At 39.2% G+C, this 22865-nt stretch overlaps 1 protein-coding gene across 2 annotated transcripts in view; it reads right to left on the bottom strand.

The window, feature by feature from the left end:
* FBN1 (fibrillin 1) overlaps nucleotides 1–22865 on the bottom strand; it is a 218550-nt gene that overhangs the window by 107948 nt on the left and 87737 nt on the right. For both annotated transcript variants that reach the window (XM_081831045.1, XM_081831044.1), the window contains exons 6-8: nucleotides 14634–14831; nucleotides 11108–11233; nucleotides 5247–5372 (exon numbers count right to left, since the gene is read on the bottom strand). In XM_081831045.1, the coding sequence (XP_081687171.1) occupies nucleotides 5247–5372; nucleotides 11108–11233; nucleotides 14634–14831 (450 nt within the window). The remainder of the gene's footprint in view (nucleotides 1–5246; nucleotides 5373–11107; nucleotides 11234–14633; nucleotides 14832–22865) is intronic.

A 22865-nucleotide genomic window follows, 5' to 3' on the forward strand; every position in this document is an offset into this window, starting at 1 on the left:
CAAATATTGATATAAATCTATTTTAAAATAACGTTAAGTCTGCACTATAGTCTACATTTCTAAAAGATCTTTCTTACTTTTCAGACTATAAATGTGAGTCAGACTTGTGAGATTTTTTTTTTAAAGGAGTGAGCCACTTTGCAGTCAGATCCAATGCTTGTGAATCAAGATTTCCTTTTGTCCTAGGGCCCTAGCAAGATTTTATAAGGCACTAATTATTTACAAGTTCAAAATGTACGTGATTCCAAGTTCTTAGTCCTATAGAATACAATGGTTCTTGAAGGCTTTTTTTTTTTTTTTTTTTTTTGGCAGAAAGGTATCTTCTCAAAGCAACAGGGGTAGACATCTTTCTATATACCACTTTTATTGGGTTACATCATGTCTGACAGTCATGACAACAATGACACGCTGAAGTATAAATCTAGGCTATCAAAAAAGAGCCTGTGACATAGTAGAAACCTAACTGCTTCACAGGCCTTTGAGAAAGCACCGTGAAATAGGGAATGCAGGTAGCTAAGTACAGAACACCTTGATCCCCCTGATATGTTGATGATGTACCTCTTTAAGGAAAGCATATCACTGCATAGCCCATGCGCAATAAAGTAAAAAGTAAATAATATTTTAAATATGCTTGTTACTTGAAGAGATAGAAGTGGTAAATTCTTTTTTTTTAAGTAAAATATTTTTAAAATGAGTTTTTAAATTTTTAATTTAATTTTATTATGTTAATCACCATACATCATTAGTTTTTGATGTAGTGTTCCACGCTTCATTGTTTTCGTATAACACCCAGTGCTCCATGCAGTATGTGCCCTCCTTAATACCCATCACCGAACCATGAGAGACTATGGACTCCGAGAAACAAAATAAGTGGTAAATTATTTTATAAAATGAATTTTTTTACAGTTAAAACTTCATCCCTATGTTGCCTGTCGAAACACTAAACTTCGAGTTTGATCAGAGGTCATACCTATGATTGTTTTCATCTACATCATTCTTAAGAACACGAAGCTCTCAGACCTTGAAGGTGGCAATAAATTAATAAAATAAAATGGAATTAAATAAAGGCTAACTTCGAAACATATAAATTATTAATATCCTGTGAAGAAGACTACAAAAACCCAGACAAGCCATAAAATAAAACTATGGATCAGCTTTAAAGAAGACGAGATTATTTCTGAAAAATACTTAAAACCACTAGCAGGTATAAATGTGCTTTCTAGAGATCTTTTGGGGCCCCGTTCCTACACCTCCAAGTAGAGTACTAGTCTCAGCAGAGAGGCCAAACAAGTTTCCTTCCAGCCTGGTCCAGGGTAAATGGCTGGAGAGAGGAGTGCTGACAAGATAGACTCTGTAAAGTCACTGGGGTACCTTCCCCATGAAGAAGAAGGAGCTTCCTACTTGCTACTTTTCATGGCTTTAAAGCCACGAATAATTTATATCCTCAGTGATTAGTAAATGTTTGGGGCATGGAAAGCAAAGGCTGTTAAGAATGGGAAGAAATGTTCAAAACTGACTTATATCCCAGTTTCAAATGAATTTGGTGGTCAAAACTCAGTATAAATGCTTGACCAATATTTGTATATATAATTTTCAGTGTGGGCTATCTTTCGGAGCAAAACTGGGATCTACAGCTGCCAGTTGCAAACTCTTAATGGGCTAATGTCTATTATTTTGCACATTAACCATGATACTATTTTACTGCCCAGCTGGCTCACTTACATGTTAAATCAGTAGGTTAGAAAACTCTTGATCAAAATGGTGAATGTTGGGGCTAAAAACCTTACCAGCCAAGTTTGGGCTGCGGGCAGGCTCTGATATACAAACAGCACCTGCACCTCCAGTAAGCATTTTGCTGATTTCTCTTTTCACAGGAGAGCTTTGGTTAAAAATACACACACCGACACAACTTATAATTTTGAAGCAAACCTATGGGCTAATAAGTAAAGGAAGGGAAAATGTGTGAAAACCGGGAAACACTGGGAGGAATGGCCTCCTGGGCGCACCAGCCTGAAGTTTCCCACGTCATCAAGCAGCAGTGCCCAAGGAAGTGGGAAGGAAGCCATTGTGGTGCTGGATCCCTTCGCAAAGAGGCTAAGGTGGAAGCTGAGGGGGAAGAATGTTAGGATTTGGAGGAGAAAACTGGAGTTCAGATGAAGAGTAGACACCTTCTTCTATTTTGAATCTGCTGTGGCCAAGACATCTGGCAGAAAAGGATTAGGAAGCTTTCCTCCTTTTCCCCCTTCTGAATCACTTGGCCCCCCTTCCTTTCAGAACCCAGAGACCACATTATATCAAAAAATATATATTATGGATTAAACAGGTGTTTGCAGATCATCCTAGCCTATCAATAGGCCTCTCCCAACCAATCACTAACATTGTTGTGTCCAACCAGGAGTTAGGAGCTGTGAGGCCCAAACTAGAAACAGGATGTCATCAGGATTCCTGGGAATTGATGAGACAGGACACACTAATGTGAAAAAACTACCCTACATAAGGTATTATTAAAGTGCCAAAGGAAGATCACAGAACAAAAAAAAATAAAGTAATACTTCAAGAGCTTATAAAACAAAGGGGATACTGGGGACAGGGAGGTCTGAGAGCCTCAGAATGTGGTGACCAAAGGTAACAGGTGGAATCTTGTGCTTAGAAGAAATGTATAAGGAGATACGACACACCCCTAGCTACAGGTTGGGTTTTCTGTTGGTTAGATGGGCTAATTCCAAACAGCCAACTTACCAACAAATCCTAGATTCATTTATAAGTTGGAGACTATATGTATTTTCTTTTCACTAGGGATAATTTGGGGGGTCTCTGTGGTTTGCCATGGCAGGAGATATCAGCCTTAGGGAAGGCAGAAATGTCGCTTGGAGCGTTTTATATAACAAGTTCCTAGCTATGGGTACAATAAAGTTCCAAAGAAGAAGAAACTGCACTGGCCTAGGTTATGGTAAGAAAGGGTTTACTGTGTCCGGTGGTCATTTGGGAGGGAGCAATGAGAGGGTTTGGGACTGTGGGCTCAGGCCCAAGTTGGGATCCCAGCTCCTTCACTTCTTAACTGCTTAAACAATTGAACCAAATTACTTATCTGAGCTCTGTAAACCTCAGCTTCTTCCCATCTACAGTGTGGTTGTGAGCATGAAGTCAGATAATTTCCATAAAACACCTCACACCTAGAAGGTCACCCCTGAATCCTAGTCCCCCTCCCCTTTCTTTTTAAATAGCATGGATAGGGCGCCTGGGTGGCTCAGTTGGTTAAGCGACTGCCTTCGGCTCAGGTCATGATCCTGGAGTCCCTGGATCGAGTCCCGCGTCGGGCTCCCTGCTCGGCAGGGAGTCTGCTTTGTCCTCTGACCCTATCCCCTCTCATGTGTTCTCTCTCTCTCATTCTCTCTCTCTCAAATAAATAAATAAAATCTTTTAAAAAAATAAATAAATAAATAAATAAATAGCATGGATATATTTGGTAAAAGATTGATAAAAATGTAAACCATCTGATAGGTAAAGGTGTTTTAGTCATAATCCAGGGCTCTCTTTGAAGGTTAAAAAAAAAAAAAAACTACCTATTATTTGGCCGGGAAAGAACTTCTGATCTATCTCTCTGCTAAGCATCATTATGGGATGTCAAGTGCCAATTGGGACAGTTTGGGGAGAAAAAAGAGCTCCATGAATAGCACTGGCCATTCTTTCCCTGTGGTGCCAGTATGTATGGAAGATCCTGGAAAATCCGGTAATCCAGGCATCACCGTTGTTTCTAAGGAAAAGTCCAGATATGCTTCCTTCACTGGTTGTACTTATTCAAATATCAACTTAAGAGACCGTCCTCAGCTTTTATTATATGTGACTAAGTACAAAGGAATTCAGAATTTCAAGTACAATTCAGTTTGGGTCTGAAACTCATGGCTTGTGGTGAGGATGTGAAGCTGAGTGTCTCTGAAAATATGGGCCAGAAACAAACATCAAAAGACAGTGTTCATTTTTCTCTGAGGCCATGTGCCATAGGCTTCCCGAGCTTTGCCTGAATAATAAGGAAGTACTCATTTTGATATTCAACAAATACTTACTGAGGGTCTATGACATGCAAGGAATCATGCCGAGAACCATCAGGGATATAGGAGGATAGCAGTTATTTAGCCTTTAAAGGGAGCTTACAACTTAATTAGCGACATAAAAACATACAGACATAAAATTTCCCTAGGAGACCATTTACGAGAAGCATATCTCAGGTAAGGGAGAAACTGCTTTCAGGTAGGCTGATCTGGGACATCTTCAAAGACAGAGAACCTGAGTAGAAGCATGAAAGGCGGCTTGAGCTGGGAAGAAGAGTATCCTGAGTGGTACCACAGGTATGATTCAAGGCAGGAAGGAATTAAAACAGATGACCTGGTTGAGGGTGAGAAGCAGGGACTGTGCTGATAAGTCAGCAAAGCTGAAAGAGGTCAGAGAGTGAAGGTCCTTAACTACTAGGCTGCACACTCTGGAACTTGAACTTTACTCTAGAGAACTGGACTTCGAAAGAAGTCTTAGCAATCGTTAAATCCAGCAGTTATCAAACCTATTCGTTTAAAACAAGAAAATCCCTTATTTAATGGATATTTTACACAGAAGCTAACACACCACCAGGTAAAAGCAGAGTTGCCTGGAGTGTGCATGTGAGGGGCAGGGAGTGGGAGGCGAGGGTCCTTTCCCCCTCAGCCTCCCCCTTCTCACGGTTCCCCTCTCCCACCCCAGCAGCTCTGGAGACCTTTGCTGCACCTGAAGGATCCATGCGACACAGACTAAAAAGCCACTAATTTCCAAATCTTAATGGAAAACTACCAGAGGTTTTTGAGCATTTAATCAAAGCATTATTTTAGAAAGATAAATCTGACAAGATGGATTGTAGAGAAGCCAGGAAGCAGGGAGACCAATTAAGAGATTATTGCAAAATTTCAGACCTAAATTAACACAGGTCCCAGGAAATGACAGAAGGTTTGACACTTGCATAACTGCAAAGTTAATTTATAGACTGAGAATATCTGTATGGGCTCCTGGATCATCCCTCTTTCTGGGAGGTAAAAATCCTAATACAAGACCACAAGGTGCCTCTTTTCTTGAAGAGAGTGCTCAACTGCTTAATAAGATGTAAAGGTACATTTTACATCAAGTGAGAAATTATTAGTCCCCCTGAACAAAAGCGTTTTGGAAGATGTTTGTTATGGAACTGATTTACAGGAATCAGGCACGCTCTTTAGAATTAAACCTACCTACGCATCTGGTACCATCAGGAGAGGGGTAAAAACCGGGAGGACATTTGCAAAAATAACTGCTGACTGTGTTCGTACATTCGCCCCCATCACAGATTCCAGGAATGGTGCTGCATTCATCAATATCTGGAATGTAAAGAAGAGTTTAGTATTCACAGAACACAGTATAAAACTGTTCATCATCACAAGGTTCAGATATAATGCCAGTCAAACTGATCTCTACAGAACAAAAGCTGCATATAAAATAGTCAATTCAAAAAGTGAGTGCTTCTTCTCTCAACACAGGCTTACCCAAGGAACTTATAAACCTCAAGAGATTGGAGCAAGATAATAGAAACTTCCCCTGTAAAATCTAAACTATGTACTGTTTTACCAAGTAACGATAGCAGGCTAATATTCCAAATTTCATTTGGTTTAAAATTTTGTTTTCCCTGTTCTCTCCATGTTTTGCATTGAGTTAGGCTCCCTTTATGTTTACTCTATATTCTGCATGAGTTCCTGTGTTTCTTCGCAATCTGATTTTCCACAAGCAGATACTGAAATCCTATAGAGAAGAGCATGTGGTCTGTGCTGACCACGAGAAATCGTGGTGTTCTCAGGGGCACCCACACGGCCATGATGATGGTTTTCTGTAGGTTCAGTGAGTGAATTGTGGGGGACACTGGGACCCTCCACCCAGAACCCTCTCAAGGGAGGACTTGTTGACTTAGCATTAGGGGTACTATCAGTAGACAGCCTCTGGTTCTCAGCTCCTTCCAGGTCTGCTTGAGCTGCAGAGAGCCACCTCACTTGGGACTATCTACACCCTTCTCATGAACCCACACCAATGACTGATCGTGGAGGCGAGAGAATGGTCTGGTCATCTACCCCAGTGGGGACAACTCTGAAAACCACTCCAATTCCTGAATACCCTGTGAAGTCAGTGGAGGCCATAGTCAGGGTTAGCCTGAGGCCTGAGAAACAGTTCCTTCAAGGGGAACTTTTCAAGAACCAGCTTCAGACACTGACAGTTGTCAATAGATGTGCCACCAGCGAGGGGAGAAAAGAAATTGAGAACTTCCTGCTTAGGCTAAAAGTGAACTCAGAGCACAGGGTATCTGCATGACCTTGACTCCAAGAGGAGTGGGCTTTCTGCACTCACCTAGGGACAGATGCATTTTGACCCAAGCCCCCTGGGAGTATTGCAATGGCCAGACTACATCATTGGCACTCGGAAAGCCCTAAATTTTAAAAAACAAAGAATATTTCTTCTCCAGTTTAAGTACTGCTCTTCACTTATAAAACAAAATAGAGTTCTAAGTGGACCAAATTCAAGGGTCTTCTGACTCAAGATCACCCTGTTAGTCAAAAAGGCAGCAGTGACATTGTTTACGTGCAGTGTAACCTTTTTAAAAGCAAAATCCTCATTCTTCTATGCTAGGCTAGAGGCTAAAGCAAACAATATTCCCCTGCTTATATTAGAGTCAATGCTAACATAAACAGCATTGTCATTGTGAAGTTGTATAATGGTAAAGATGTATATTCTATTCCGACAGATAGACATTTTACTGGAGTGGGTGAAAGTCAGGCTGAGAAACAGCCAAGGACGGAGCCTAAGGTTCTAGAACTAGCATTATATCAGAAGACACATTTTAAGACAGTTCTTTAGCATCAATCCTCCTGCACTGACCAGCCACACTCCTACTTAAAAACTAACAAGGTGCACCTGGGAGGCTCAGACAGTTAAGTGCCGGGCTCTTGATTTCGGCTCAGGTCATGATCTCAGGGTCCTGGGATCGAGCCCCTTGTCAGGCTCTGCGCTGAGTGTGGAGCCTGCTTGAGATTCTCTCTCTCTTAACCTCTGCTCCTCCCCTAGCAGGCACACAGGCTGCCTCTCTCTAACAACAATAACAACAACAACAAAACCAAGTAAGTCCAGCCTAAGGGATTCAACAACCTCATTCAAGGATAGAAGAAGATGTATCCCTGGAACACAAAGGTATTAAGAAGAACATACCTTCCTCAAATTGTCCCTAAAGGTTAATGTCTGGGTCACTGAACTCCTATCAAAGAGCATATGAAGAAACAGTGTTTATTAAAAGAAATATTTTTCTACCTGTTAGTATAAATGACTGCTACCATCCTATAAGGTCACTTATATCAATAACCAAAGAGGTTATTTAAGTGACAAAATATACCAGAAAAAGTTATTTAAAAAACAGAATGAGCTGGCAGGTCCAAGGAGACACTTTTCACATGCTGGCTAGGTCAGATTTGGCTCCTTTACTGAGATGATAGCAACAACAAGAATAATTAGAGCTGACAGGTATTGAGCACCAGGTATTGATTAAAGGTTTCATGTGTGTCAACCCATCTAATCCTCACAGTATATGTATGAGCACAGGACTGATTTCTATAATTCTGGTGCCCAGGCATAGCTCTTGCGTTACGCTGAGACCTTCTGAAAACCAGCATGAGTAAAACTCAAAGTAAGAGCAAAGAGGCTCAATTACAAAGTGATGTGAGACCCAAGTCTCCAAGTGCCAGGGGCTGGGCAGTGGGGAGAGGGGCAGCGATCCCACTAAGAGCCCCTAAAAGAGCAAGTAGCCATCAGATATATATGTCATCATTTCAGAAAGGGGAAGTCTTAAGGTTTTTGGCCATGTATTAGGGAGTGCACAGATTAAGAGCTACATTTTTGAAAAGTCCTTTGCATCATGCAGTGCTATTATAATTGCTAAAGGCTGGGCTGGCGATAATCTAAATCCCAAAATATTAGTGGTTAATTAGGAATCCAAGGGACTTCTTCCAGAAATAAAACTTAATCCTTTAATGACACTTTTTATTTCTTAATTTCCTCCCACAGTAACCTATGCAAATATGGCCTTGGTTTCCGAAAAGAAAAGCCTCATGTGTTCGTTCAGTGTGCACACTCGAGAGTCATTGGAAAAACCAACAGTGAAGGTGGGCATGAACTCTGTTTCCCTTTTTCTCAAATCATAGCTATAAATCTTAATCTTTTCTTCTTAAATTTATGAAAATGTAGTAATTGTTATTTAACCACTTCAGCTTGTTAATTTACATTTCGTATGAATCTAAATTGCATGCATTGATACAAAACTTAGTCCGTGACTTTTTTAAGTTTCAGGGAAAGGGGATATTTTAAGAAAGGAGAATTCTGCAAAAGGAAGATCTCACAAAAAACTGCTCTTACCATCACTGAGGGAGTGAAGGTAGCATCCTGTAAATTTGCTAAAGCCCATTTTTGATTGAATTGGTTTTTTAAATAAATTACTGTGGGCTTCCAGGTATCCAGTCCCTTCCTTTCCAAGTCAAGAGGAAGATGCATTCCAAAAAGCCACTCAAAGTAATGGCAAAGGTGCCAGAATGATTTTCACAAAGTCACAGAATCCCACTGTGGCCTGCCCATCTTCCTAGAGCACACAGAATTTCTCTTCATCCTTTCAGTGGTGTGGGCTAGATTTTCTGGAATTCCTTCTATTGACCATCCTATCAATCATCCTATGCCCAGAGTTACGACTTTCCCATAATGAGGCATGGAGCTGGAGAAAAGCAAGGGAGTGCTGAAGGAGGAGACTCAGCTTACCAAGCATTCTTGGAGGACTTTCTGATTACTCTCCTACCCCAGTAAGACAGGGCAACAATGCCCAAACCAGCTTCCAGACCAGAGTACATGTAGTACTAACGGGACATTCTCTTCCAGTCTCAATTTTGCATAAAAAAAAATAAAAAGGGAGGGGAAAAAAACCCATCATCTGAATTTAATGTAACCGTAGATGGCTAAGGAAAAAAAAAAAGGTCTAGCCAAAAGTATGCTGTTTTTATCTTGCTACTGATTTCAATATGTAGCCGGAAAAAAAAATATTTGTGAGAAAGGATTAAGTAATTCTCAGACTAAATTTTTTGTCCATTGGACACACCACCATAATAGGCTTCTTAGCATTAACAGGAGGATTTTGAATGAGTTTTCTTTCAGTCTGAGTATTAAATCTGTGCATCTTCTGTCTTGTTCACAACCACACAAGGTGATCCATCCTGACCCACGTTAACTGACAGGTCTGAGGGAAAGGCAAGGGACACAGGAAAACAATTTTGCTCCAAGCTGGAAGCTACTGAATTCCAGAAAACAATGAAGACTGGACAAACCATATGGACCATACTGCCCTAAATCTGAAAGCTGACTATATCTAAGCTGAATATATCAAGCTGAGAAAGCCTGAAAATATAAGATGCAACCCACTGCTGATGTGGATTTTGCATGCTATTATAAACCTAACAGCTTATTAATGGCATAAAAGACACATAAAGGGTACCTGAAAATCTATACTATATTTCAAAATTTTCAAAATATTAGCAAATATAATTAAATATTAATATTAGAGGTTATGGCTTATATCCAGGAAAGAAGATGATATAATATGGTACAACAAGTACCAGAGTGTGAATCAAAAGAAGTAAATTTTGCACTATCTAAATGACTTCAAACAGGGCACTTAACATAGCCAGTTCCTTAATTTATAACGTGAAAGGGTGCAAATAGGTAAGTTCTTTACCCCATTCAGCATCAACATTCTCTGCTTCTAACTTAGATCTACAATATAACTCCTAGAATACATCGGGCTGTAAGAGTCAAATTTATTGTTCTTTGAAACTTAAAATGTTTTTAAGAAGTCCTCCTTCCTTAGAACCTGAGTATTTTTCACAGCTACCTCAACTGTATATAGCATGTTCAAGAATATATCATTATAAATTCTATGATGATTAATAACTTAAAAACAACTCTCACCCATAAAGATAATTCTAGCAGAGTCAAATTTCAGATTATTCAGTTTCAGAGCAAGTAGATATTAAACTTCTGTGTAATTTATGAACCGCACCTCAAATCTGATGCTGTCTTTCCCATGTATGATATATAGGGGCTATCTACAAGAAGATTAACGACCCAGACCCAATCCCAGACAAATGACTTAGAACGAACTATTCCTCATTGCTGGGGTTTAGGAGTTGAGACAACAGCAGTACATGCATCGAAATGAAACTTTATATCACACCAGGTAGAGCTGAAAATGAAGGAAGAAATTTGCTCCACTGAGTTTGATGAGACACGTACCTTGTTACATTATGGACAAGTACCCTGTTACATTACTGTCAGACATTATATGGCCCTCAGCAAAGAAAAGAGAGTCTGATGCTGCCTACTTATTTCCCTCTCAGGGAAAAAGCATTTACTATGACCTTGGATGCCAGGCCTCTTTTTGGCAAGTAGCAGTAGTGGTGAATGTGAACACATTCTCTCTACACACATTTTCAGGAGCTCAACCTATAAACTAAATGAAAATATATAAATTTACCTCCAGTTATTTTTCTGTTTGATTAACATTAAAAGGCTTCCATTTGATAGGCAGAAAAGAAAACACTAAACTTGTATTAGGAGCATAAATATAAGAGTTAATCTCTCAAAAAAAAATCAAACATACATTTTAACTAGAAAAACATGAGAAGATATGTCTTTCTGAATGATATGTAATGATTAAATTTAAATTCATGTCTCTAGAACTATGCAAAAACATGTGTCTTGAACATTTTAACCCAAATATTGGTTCAAAAATATTTCATGTTTTAATATTTAATTTGATTCAGATGGATCTCTTATTTTGGGTCTATAAAAGTGGAAAAAGCTGCAGGGTTTTTCTGGTTCAATAGCACAAAGGCATATTATTTCTGGTAAGAATATTATATTTACACATTCACAGGAATGACAAAGACAGAAGGATTCTGGAACAATTTACAATAAAGCTTGTCACTGATTTGGGTTTTGCCTGCCCCTCCACCCCTTAACTGCCAAGCATGATATTTCTTACCTTCACATTTTTGTGATGCTTCATTAAATTTGTGTCCAGCAGGGCATTTGCACTCAAAAGACCCAACAGTATTAATGCAATTTCCTCCCTGACAGAGCCCAGGGATGGCCTGGCATTCATCCACATCTGTCAGATTTTAGGAGAGAGAGAGGAGAGGGAGAGATCCATATAAGTCATTGCAGAAGAAAATGTGATAGTTTGTCTACAATTATATTACCATATTTATGTCAGTGAGTTATTCGTCCATCACAATATTTGGAATATGATGAGAGAAACTATTTCTCACAATTACTTTATGTAAAATAAATTACTTGAGTAACAAAACTTGGTCAATAATGTCTTATAAGAAGTCACAAATATTGTTAATTTTCCCACCTTCTGTCTTCCCTGGGTAAGGGGGAATATTTATACTGATTTTTGTGGGTTTTATTATGCATGCTGCAAATTATAGGGATACAATGATTAAAAGGCTGACAGCAATAACTAGAGTTATTCAAAAAAGCCTTAGGATCAAAATGCAACCCATTTCTATAATAAAACTGTCTCTAAGACTTATATTGAATGATTCAGTTAAAACAGAATTTACTTAAGATCACTCGGCCTACATGAGACAGTGAATGTTTTTATGCAAATGAAATGGGAAATGTTCACCCCCCATCCTGTAGAATTGGCTTGTGCAGTCAAAACTAAATAACCCAGGAACCTGGACTGAGAACTGAGAGACACCCCAGATGAATGCGCCGTCTCAGCTGCAGACTCAGCTTGCTGGCAGAGCAGCCAGCAGAGGGAACCTTTTTAAAGGTAAGTCAGAGTGTGTCCTTCCCAGCTCAAAACTCAAGCCCGTATCTTAGCAGATTCTATCTGCCCCCTCTACTCTCTGACCTCATCTCTGGCGTCCTCCCTCTCTCACTCCTCTCCTTCCACACTGGCTTCCTTGCCATTCCTTAAATATACCAAGGATGCAACTGCCTCGGGTTTTGTAGCAGTGACCCCTCTGCCTGGATTATTCTCCCTCCACAGAGCTGCATAAAGGTTCCTGTTGCCCCGTCCGTCAGGTCTCTGTTCCACTCTGGCAGTGGACCCTTCCCTGGCCCCCTGTCCTTCACCACCCTTCTTTGCTTCTTTTTTTCCATAGGCTGAATCACCAGCCAACCTGATAAATACTGGTTTGCTTTGTTTTGTTTCATAAATCCATTGTCTTTAATACAAATTTCAGAGGGCAGGTTCTTTGTTTTGTTCACGGCTGTATCCCTGGCACCTAATAACTATGGTCCCACATGTAGCCCCAAATAGGAACCTCCTAGGAACAAAAGTAATCATTCCAGGCTCATTATGTTCAGTTAGAAAGACTGTAAAAAATACATCATGTACATTCTTTCCATCTCTTCATATATAACACACAAAGGTCTAGTTTAATAAAGGAACCCCCGGGGTGGCAGTCTAAATTTTCTTTCTCTCACTTTGGATCTTCTTTTTGAAATCTGGAAACCTAGTATACTCTCTTGTTTTACTCTTCACTGTATGAAGCAAGAGGATGATCACCAATTTTAAGATCTCTAATAACATGTGCTCTTGAGAAAAGTCGGCATGAGGGAAAGGATACTAAAGGAGCAACAATTTATTTTGCTATAAAAGTGTCGCTGTTTTAAATGGAATGTCTTGGCCCACAAATGAATAGCTATATGTGAAGTATAATTAGATTATGTTTTACAGCTGATCTCAATTTTGTCTTAGACCAGAAGTTTCCATTCTCTTGATATGCCGAATAAGTTATTAAAATGTTATTTGAAATTGATGGTACATATAAACAAAACTTGATAGTCATGTTGGTCATAATTTTTGGCCAAGAGGTAATATATATGAGGGCACTTCTCTGCTGGCCATACCTTCCAAGACTGAAGACAGAATAACCTCCTTTATGAACCCATTTGCCCACAGCCCTTCACATCTGGCCCAAGGTCTGAAAACGCCAGCAAAGAGACAGAGCCCCAAGCCGAAAGCAGAATCCCTCGGGGGGGGGGCGCGGGGGTGGGAACCACACACACACACAACCAAACATGATGAATTTCATTCTCAAAGTGGCAATATGACTGCCATTTTGATTTTGTGGGTTGCACAAAATTTCTGATAGAAATCTTTTCATTTTTTTTCTTGGATGTCTAATAGCAGAGTCAGGAAGGGACAGACAGGAAATGCTGGACAAGTCTAGACCATAGAAAATGCATAGTAAATCCACAGAGGAGTCGCTCTTCCCTCTCTCTTTTCATTCTCTGTCCCCCAATTCTCTTAGTGCCTCAACCTCTGACAAGGACTCATGGACACCATATCTGGCTTTCTGGTCTCTGTCGGTGTGTTCATGGGTAGTGGCTGGCTTCAGAACACCAAGACCAAGAATTTCTTCAAAACTCACTGGGACTTTCTAAGGATGAGAAAAAATAAAGAAGGTACCTAAGAAAGGGGGAACTAAACTTACTTTTTATTTTATAAAATCACACACTAGACCCCTCTGTAATTCCTTTGTTTCAAAGTGGCTTCTTGCTGCTCCTGACACTCAGAAGGACAAGTTGAAGGGCACATAAAGGAGCTGTATGTTATACACAGCAGTCGGGAGCCAGGACCAACAGTGCTTATCACAAGTGGAATTTGTGGAAGTATAATTTAATGGAGACCCACAGACCTGTGGGATTAAGCTCAAGTTCTGTTTTCCTGCATATTAGCCTTAGAATTAACATACAGAACAAAACTAGTATCTGCTTGCCTCAGAAAAGCATACCCTGAATTTTCTGAAAATATTGCAACTTGCTGAAAAAGCCCTGAAGATGTCTAAAGGAAACAGATACAGCCTGGGAGTTTTCAATCCCATCAGTTTAGTGCTGAACTGCCTCCGTTCACTTCCTCCTGTTTCCTGCCAGACATCCAGACAATAAAAGAATTTGTACAGCTGGAAGAACAGGAGTGAAAGCCAAAAACAGAGTAAGGGCTTCTATGGGAGGCAGGAGAAGAAGCGAGCAGGCGACATCTGGGGATATTTAAAACTGTGAAACAAATCTTAATTTATTTCTGACTTGTAAAAAAAAAAAAAAAAGCATAATGTAGCATGTAGAATGGAGAGAGGAACAATTTTCTTGAGGTCAACTAAGTACAACCCATGAGACAGAGGAACTCCAACAGTATCAAATGAAGGAAAAAAACCTGGGAAAAACAGACCACCTTGTGCACAAATTTTGCTTAGTGTTTAAACACAGCATTGCTACAATGCACGGCATTGCTGCAAAGAGAATCCTACCACCCCCTAGAAACACCTCTGTGGGGGGAGGGGGAGCTGCGGGCAAGGAAAACTCCAGGGAGATGAGAGGCTCTCTCTTGAGCCACGCTCGTAATGCCTAAGTTGGATATCATGCCGTCAGCGAAATCGTGAAGCTATGTCTCTGACGCCGCTTTTCCATTCTCTCCAACTTCACTGCAGAATGGCTCTCCAGAGTAAATAAGATGAATCCATTAATAACTCCATCGGCCAGAGGTTTACCTTGACAGGCTCCCGTTCGGATATTTGGAATGAAGCCCCGGCGACAGGGGTGGGGCTGGGCAGGGCACATCTCACAGGGGTGGCCCCAGGCTCGGCCGACCGTGGCACAGCAGAGTGTTTTTGTGCAGACAATCCCGCTGAGCTGTCCCTGGCACATCTGGTTGCTGACCACAGTAAAACATGGGCCTGTCCTGTAATCTGAAAATAAAGAAGGAGAATTCCATGAAGGTCCAGAAAAGCAGGAACCATTAGGCAGAGGAACAGCTGTGCCCCATCCTGCTTGACTCCAAATTGGGAAAGAGTGTTCAGGGATAGAACTGCACATCGGTGACTCCGTGTGAAGCCTTGGGCAGACCATTCTACTGCTCACTTCCATGTTCCTCACCTAGGACACGGGGATAAAAACACCAGTTTCTACCCACTGTGAAGACACTGTTGTAAGGATCAAACACTTTACAACTGTGATGTCCTATACATACATAGCATTATGATATTAATATACATTCATTCACTCAAAAAAATGTATCAGTGCCTACTATGAATCGGCCCCTGTGCTTGATATAGATGTTTAAATGATTAAAATAGATCAAATCCCTGCCCTTATGGAGCTTACAGTCTATTATTATTCAGGCTGGAGAAAGCAAAACATTTCAAAATTTGCAATGAGGCAAGTCATGGCACCTTCTTCCTGGGAGTTCCTTGAACAGAAGAAATGGGTTACTCATTTCTTTTGGATTGGGTCCATCTTATTTCAAATACAAAAAACAAGCAAGCAACAAATAAGTAAGCATTTTAAAATATTTGCCCATGCAAAGACATTAGGTATTTAAGATAAAGAGTAAGGACATTGGTCTGAAATCATTGTAACCCTTGGGCAAAAGTCCATCTTCAAGTAGACAGTGAAAAGTGAAGGCCACAGGAGAATTTCCAAGTACTCTCACTGGATACAAAAATCTGCCTCCGTTTTTGTTCTGTTCTGTTTCGTTTTGCTAAAAGGAGAAAGTCAATCTGGATTCAGCAGCCAAAAAACAAGAAAAATTAACATGTAGTGAGCACAGAGGACCAAAGTCAGACTGTCCTCAGTCTCCCTATGAGAGAAATTGAGACCATAATATCCCTTTCTGTTCTACAGTGACCTTGACAGATAAGGGAGGCTGAGTTGTGGCAAGACCCATGGGCTTCTACCCACTACCCAAAACTGCATGCTCCCCTATGTCATTTTCAGAAGTGCATAGTGTTTCCTGTGAGCCCAGGGATGCAGTAGATAAATAATAAATAACTCCAGTAAGTTCCTTTCACCACTGAATTCTACAGTTTATGAAAATCACTGTGTGTGCTGATAAAACCTCTGGGTTAGGTTTTCACTTTTCTTTTCTTCTTTCTTTCTCTAGGTAGGTAGGCATGCCTCTGTTCTGTGTATTCTCTCCTGCTTTCTCTGTTGCAGTTATGACCCCAGCGACTCCCTATCACTAAATGTTCTTCTTCACTCTCCCTTCTATCTGGCTGGAATGAGCCATCTGTGCTCAATGGCACCATCCTAATGCCCATGTTGCCCTAATGTCCATGTGGAAAGACGAGCCTTCCGAGGAGTTCCTAAAACAAAACATCACCCAGTCAAGTTCAGCAAGAGGACTACGCCCAAATTATGGTAGCACTTGAGAGATGGACAGGGTGGACAAAAAGTCAAGTCCCCATCTCCACATCGCCCTTTCCATGCAAGTGCTTGCCAAAGTGTGCTATGTGTATCGCTGATGGGATGCAAGATGGCTTTAGACTGTGAGGCTTTAATAGTCATTTATCAATTCTAATTTGTATTATTAAAAAGTATAACCTTAACAGACTCATGATTTCACATATATGTTTGCTATGATTAGGATGAATTTTAAAAGTTTAATTCAATTTAAAGAAAAATATTAAGTAAACTCTAGTACAGGACACACAAACAGGCCAAAAATTTGTTTAGATTGTACGTAAACTCCACCAGTGTTACCATTCAAAAAGACTAACCTCACACCTTTCTTCCCCTCAAGTCTCTAATGTTCTGGCCCCACCCATCTTTCCAGCCTCATCTTGTCGCTTCCTCAGTTTAGTGTCTTTTTACTTTGTTCATACATTCTTTTTTTTACCCTACTGATTATTTTCCAGTTTTATGTAGCCAAATTCTAGGTATATTTTAATATTTAATATTTTTCATAGTATGCCAGATCTATTCAAAATCTGCTATCTTCTTCCATAGAATTGAATTTGAACAAGAATACAAAAATTAAATGCTGTTGAATAAGATCTCTGCCCTCATTTCATTCTGTCAATAAAGAAAAATGACAGCACCATGACAGTTCACAGCAAAAGTGCTCTTAAAGGCAGTAAACACATGGACAAAGTCAAAGGCTGCAATCGTTCATTATTTGGCTCAATTCTTCCAAATATTACCTGTAGGCATTTAATAAATACTTCTCTAACATATGGCATTTCTTTTCTATTTTAACACTTTGTTGTATATTTTTGAAATTCGAAAATAAAAAATTATTTCAGACAATTAGGAAAAGGTAGCAACATAAGAAAATAAAAATCACATGTAATTGCAGCTAAAGAAATCTTTGATACACATTGGTTATATTATCTTAACCTAATTTTACATGTGTTTTTTTCTTCCTCACGAAATAGGAACTATATTAAATCTGTAATTTTGAATCTTAACATTGCCAAAAGCATTTTCCCATGTAACTACTATTCCAAAATATGATTTTATTTGCTACATTAATGGATGTACATGATGGATAATTTTCCATCAAGTTATAACAATTTATTCAATAATTTTCTTACTGTGTATCATTTAAATTGCTTCCAATCCTTCATTATTACATACAACGTTCACCATACATTACTGATGAACTCCTTGAGGATGAAAAATGTTTAGTCTCATGCAACTACCACCAAGATTTTTATAACTACATATGCATATTTTACTTCTGAGACTAGAAAGAACACAGCAACATAATCTTTTATTTAAAAAATAAATAAAACCTTCTGTGTTAGGTAACAAGGAAAGAAATTTAAGTTTGTTTCTTCTCTTAATTTACGGAGATAAGTACAAATGCTTGAATCAAACAGATTCATGGTGACATGACATTTTCAATCTTTAAAAAACATAATGGAACATGAATTTGAATTTACAATCCTCTCTTTGACACTGCTTGGATTTGGTTTTGCTGCTCACTTTGTCAAGATAACCTACAGAAAATATCTTATAGAGGAGGATCGCAAAGATACAGGGGTGCAAACGCGTGTTTTGAGATTGACACCAGCAAAATCAAGGCACACTACGAAATACTAAGACAATCTGATTCAGTCCTGCCTGACACTGCCTCATGACTTCAGACATGAATTCCTCATTGGAAGACCCTCATAAAAAGAAAATAATCCTTAGACTTTTCCAGGGTCAACAACTTCTTACTCTCATTTCAATATGAAACGCATGGAATAGAAATGGCAACTGTTAATTCTGACAATTTTCATTAGGCATCTCTAGAGCGCACAGGGACCCATCTTTATTAAATATACTGGATATCTGGCAAATAGTTGGAGTATGTATAACAGAATCTATAGACTTGACACATTTCTACACTAAATACTTAACATTATGGACAAAGAACCAAACCATTTGACAGTGCAGATTAGTAAGTGGACATAAAATGTATCTGTAGGACACATTTTCAATAAAAATTGCTGAGTGCCAAGGGAGAGGCATAATCTGGATGAAATAGAATTGGATCTAAAAATTTCTTGGAAGGTAAATGCTCTATTAACGTGGTTTTCAAATGTCATTCTGATTTGGCAGCATGTCCTTTCTGTCTTGTGTTTCATTTAGATTGCCAAAGTTATGCTGTTTTTTGTCCAATAGTTGAACCACAGAAAAAAAATCTGCCCACACTCCTAGTTCCTTACTAATAATCCAATTATTTACAATTATTCCCATAGCACTTATGTGATACTAGGCTAAATTTGCATATTCTTTTTTTTTTTTTTTTTTCCACAGAGTCCCAGCACGAGACATGGAATGTGCCTAATTCAATGCTTGGGTAATGTCTGACTCACTCCCTCAATGTAAATCATTACTCCTAATTCAACTAAAATATAGTATTAAAAACACTTCCTGTTTGCAAACTGCTCCACAATCACTTCCTTATAAGACCTCCATGAACTAGGGCAAGAGGCCAAGTCTTTCCCAAATTAAAATGCAATTTTAATTGTTCTTAACTGGCTTACTTTAGTGTGCCTTGTTCATGGGAAATTTGGGGTCTACATGTTCCCATTCTGACTGGTGAGGGGCTCCAGGACTCTTCCACAGTCCCCACAGATTTAGCCTCAAGACAGGATCTAACCAACATGTATGTGTAGCTTCGGATCCTCGGTCCCTTCCCAGATCTGCAGCTCAGAATGCTGTGACCCACAGTGTTACTTCACTTTCATTTGTAATCAGACTTCACCCTGAAGCAAATGCATCATGCACAGAGAAAGAATATTCTGTGGTACAATGAAATCTTGTCACTCCTGCCCAGTCCCTAAACCACAAACTGCAGAGAAGGCACAAGGATATAATTTGGGGCAGTAGGCTCCAATTATTTTAAATCCTTCTTTTCATAAAAATAACAAAAAAAAGAATGAGATATCAATTTATCCATGACAGGGTCACAGCATGCTTCTTCCTTTCAGGTAGGTTGGCCTGGGACGCATTAGACTCCTAACGTGGGGAATTTCAATACAACCTCCTGAGGGAAGAGTTCAGAGAACTTTTAGTCTGAGGACAATTAAAGCAAAGAAGTTCCATGATCATAATTAGTCTCATAACTGCTGCCATTTCTTCTCACTCCAATTATTCTTAACCTCAGGACATAACCAAATCACCTGGGGAAGTTTTGCAAAATGCTAATGCCTGGGCCTCACCCCTGTCCTCCCACAGCCCCTCTCCCTCTCTCTCCCACTCCCATCCCCTGGAATCCAATTCAGTATATGTGGCATGGGGCCTGGGCGTCTGTCTTTTGCAAAAGCCCCCCAAAGTGATTTTGCCCTCTAGAGCTCTAAGTTCAATCTCTCTCTCAACTTTATTGAAAAGTGCTTATGTTCCATTATTAATTGGTGGTGTCTGCAAGAGAGCTGGCTGCTTACGTGAAGCTCTAACCTTAGAAATGTGAGAAAGCCCATGAACTAGGATTGCAGTTGCTCAATATCATCCAATTCCATAGTATTCATTTCCATAGTGTTGACTGATTATGAGGCACTTTACTATGTTCTTTATTAATTATACTAACCACAAGCTCACCTAAATCAGCAAATTAAAATTTAAGACGGCTAACCACCCACTGCTCCACTGTCCTAATAGTACTGAATTCACATTTCTAAGCTCTCCCCTCCCAGTGTTACAAAGTGCATCTACTTACATGGTATCACTCCACTACCAGGAACTCCCACTTCCAACTGCTCTGCCCAGTGCTAGACGTGGTACCTGAGTGAAATGCTGGGGGGATTCTCCACCCAGGTTCCAAACCCATTGATCAAAGTTAGCATCAGTAACACCAAAAGTTAACTTTTAATTTCCTCAAGAATTATACTATTATAGACCACCCTGAAATACTTCCATGACTCCTGATTTGATTAAATATAAAGTACTAAACATCCTCTATGATGTTTATGCCAAAAATAGTCAAACCTTTATCAAATGAAGTTTCCAGACCTAACTTGTAGCAGAGAGGACATATGGGGTAGAAGAACAAGACAAATGCCACCACAAGGAAACACTCAGAAAACCCAGAATGTGTGATTTTCAAAGGCAACTGTCCTGAACTTTTCCAAAAATAAATCACCCCTCTCTCTAAAAAAAAAAAAAAGAAGATGGTAGGGGGATTAGATTAAAAAGACAAAATAACCAAACTTTAATCGGATTTTTTTTTAAAGATTTTATTTATTTATTTGAGAGAGAGAGAATGAGAGAGAGAGAGCACATGAGAGGGGGGAGGGTCAAGAGGGAGAAGCAGACTCCCTGCTGAGCAGGGATCCGATGCGGGACTCGATCCTGGCACTCCAGGATCATGACCTGAGCCGAAGGCAGTCGCTTAACCAACTGAGCCACCCAGGTGCCCTGGATTCTTTTTTTAAAAAAAGATTTTTATTTATTTATTTGACAGAGACACAGCTAGAGAGGGAACACAAGCAGGGGGAGTGGGAGAGGGAGAAGCAGGCTTCCCGCTGAGCAGGGAGCCCAATGAGGGGCTCGATCCCAGGACCCTGGGATCATGACCTGAGCCGAAGGCAGACGTTTAATGACTGAGCCACCCAGGCACCCCCCCCTTAATTGGATTCTGTTTCAAAAAGAGACAAGTGGGGAAATTTTACATGGGCTACATATTATATAATATTGTGGAATTGTTCTCTTAGATATGGTCATGGTATTTTGATTATCTATGAGGTAAAGTGTGATGTATGCAACTTAACTTTCAAATGATTCACCAAAACAAACAGATTAGCAAATATATATAAGCACATACCTATATGTTATAAATATATAATATATAATTACATTTATATATAATATACATGCTAGTGTAATATATATTATATATAATAACATATATTTATATATACACAGATACACAAATAAGCAAATAGAGAATATTATGTGTATAAAAGTGGAAAAATGTTAACAGATATTTAATGTAGGTGGAAGATATATGGGTATACTTTACACTATTATTTCAACTTTAATGTAAGGTTGAAATGTTTAATAATAAAAATTCTGAAGAGGTGAGAATTCCTTCCTGGGCTACTTTTACTATGCAATATTGTCTCTTCCATTTCAGCCAAGCTATGTTTCTTTTTTTTTTAATGACACAATAAATTTCAAATATACTTTCCAATCCATGCATTTTTATAAAATACTACATGCAAGATATGAGTGTGACTATGGTCTCTACAATGTTATTTAAAGAATATGACTTTTTGGCAAAATTTACTAAATTACATTATGCAACATGTTTATCTTTTAGTAACTGTATCTGAGATACAGCTTCACTGTTAACTAAAAAAAAAACAAACTTAGAAATAGGGCACAAGAATAAGCACAAAACTCTTTCTGTTAACGTTTTCCTGACTTTTAACTTCTTTAATTCATAAAAGTATTACCATTACAAATTTTAAAATAAATATCATTCAAAACTGCAGACACAAGGGGATGCACACCTCTTAACTCTAATGCGCAGACGGAGTGGTTGACAAATCCCGGCCATGGTTCTGTGGAACCCGATTATGTGCAGCACCGACTCAACTACAAAATACTGTTACCGCATTTTATTCTGTTCCGTGGTGAAGAAAACAGTAAACAATCTTGTTCAGGGAAGAGAATATCTTATGTCTGAATAATCACGGACTTCACACTCTTTGTTCCCTCACTGTACCTCCTACTGATTTTCACTTTTCCCCAATGTTATCTGCAAACTACCTTCACTAGAAAAAAAAATGGGTGGTGGGGTGGGTAGAAGTCAAATTCTGGGTTGGGTGACACAGTTACCATCAAGATAATAAAATCATAGAGTGTCTTCATTTTTCAAGGTCTGCAAATTGCACGTTAAAGAACCAGCTGGCTTGGATCCATGCACTTTGAAAATGGCTTGCATGAATGCCGTGTTAAACCAAACTGCAGCTTCACCACAGAGCATCAGCTATTGAACAGCAAGACAAAAACAATAGTGTTATACAACAGTTTGATGTATTCTTTTACATTTTCTTCAAAGCCACCGAGTATAAAACATTCCCTACATTCCAAAAGCCAGATTAATAACATAGGAGTAAAGGGCCCTGTGATCAATGATATTAAATATAACTTTCCAGGGCTGACATATTCTTAGATCAACTCGTGTATCTTAAAAGGGCCTTGTAATATTGCTTAATGTCCAAATACAAATTCTATCTGAAGGGCATTAAATTTCTGAAGGATTCTAAGGGAATGTTTATTGTTAAATTTGGAAAATCATTATTATAAATGAGATTTTCACATATGGAGAATAAAGGCCTATGCTTATAAAGGGGAAATAAAAATTAACTGATTGGTGTTATTCCAGTGTAGGTTCCACTAATATGAGATAGCCAGACGAGCCAAACTCATAGAGACAGAAAGTAGAACGGTGGTTGCCAGGGCTGAGGGAGGCGAGGAGAGGGGAGTTATTGTTTAATGGGTACAGT

The sequence above is a fragment of the Leptonychotes weddellii genome, chromosome 9, assembly GCF_054177405.1.
Source record: "Leptonychotes weddellii isolate Sample4059 chromosome 9, ASM5417740v2, whole genome shotgun sequence".
In the NCBI taxonomy this organism is placed as follows: domain Eukaryota; kingdom Metazoa; phylum Chordata; class Mammalia; order Carnivora; family Phocidae; genus Leptonychotes; species Leptonychotes weddellii.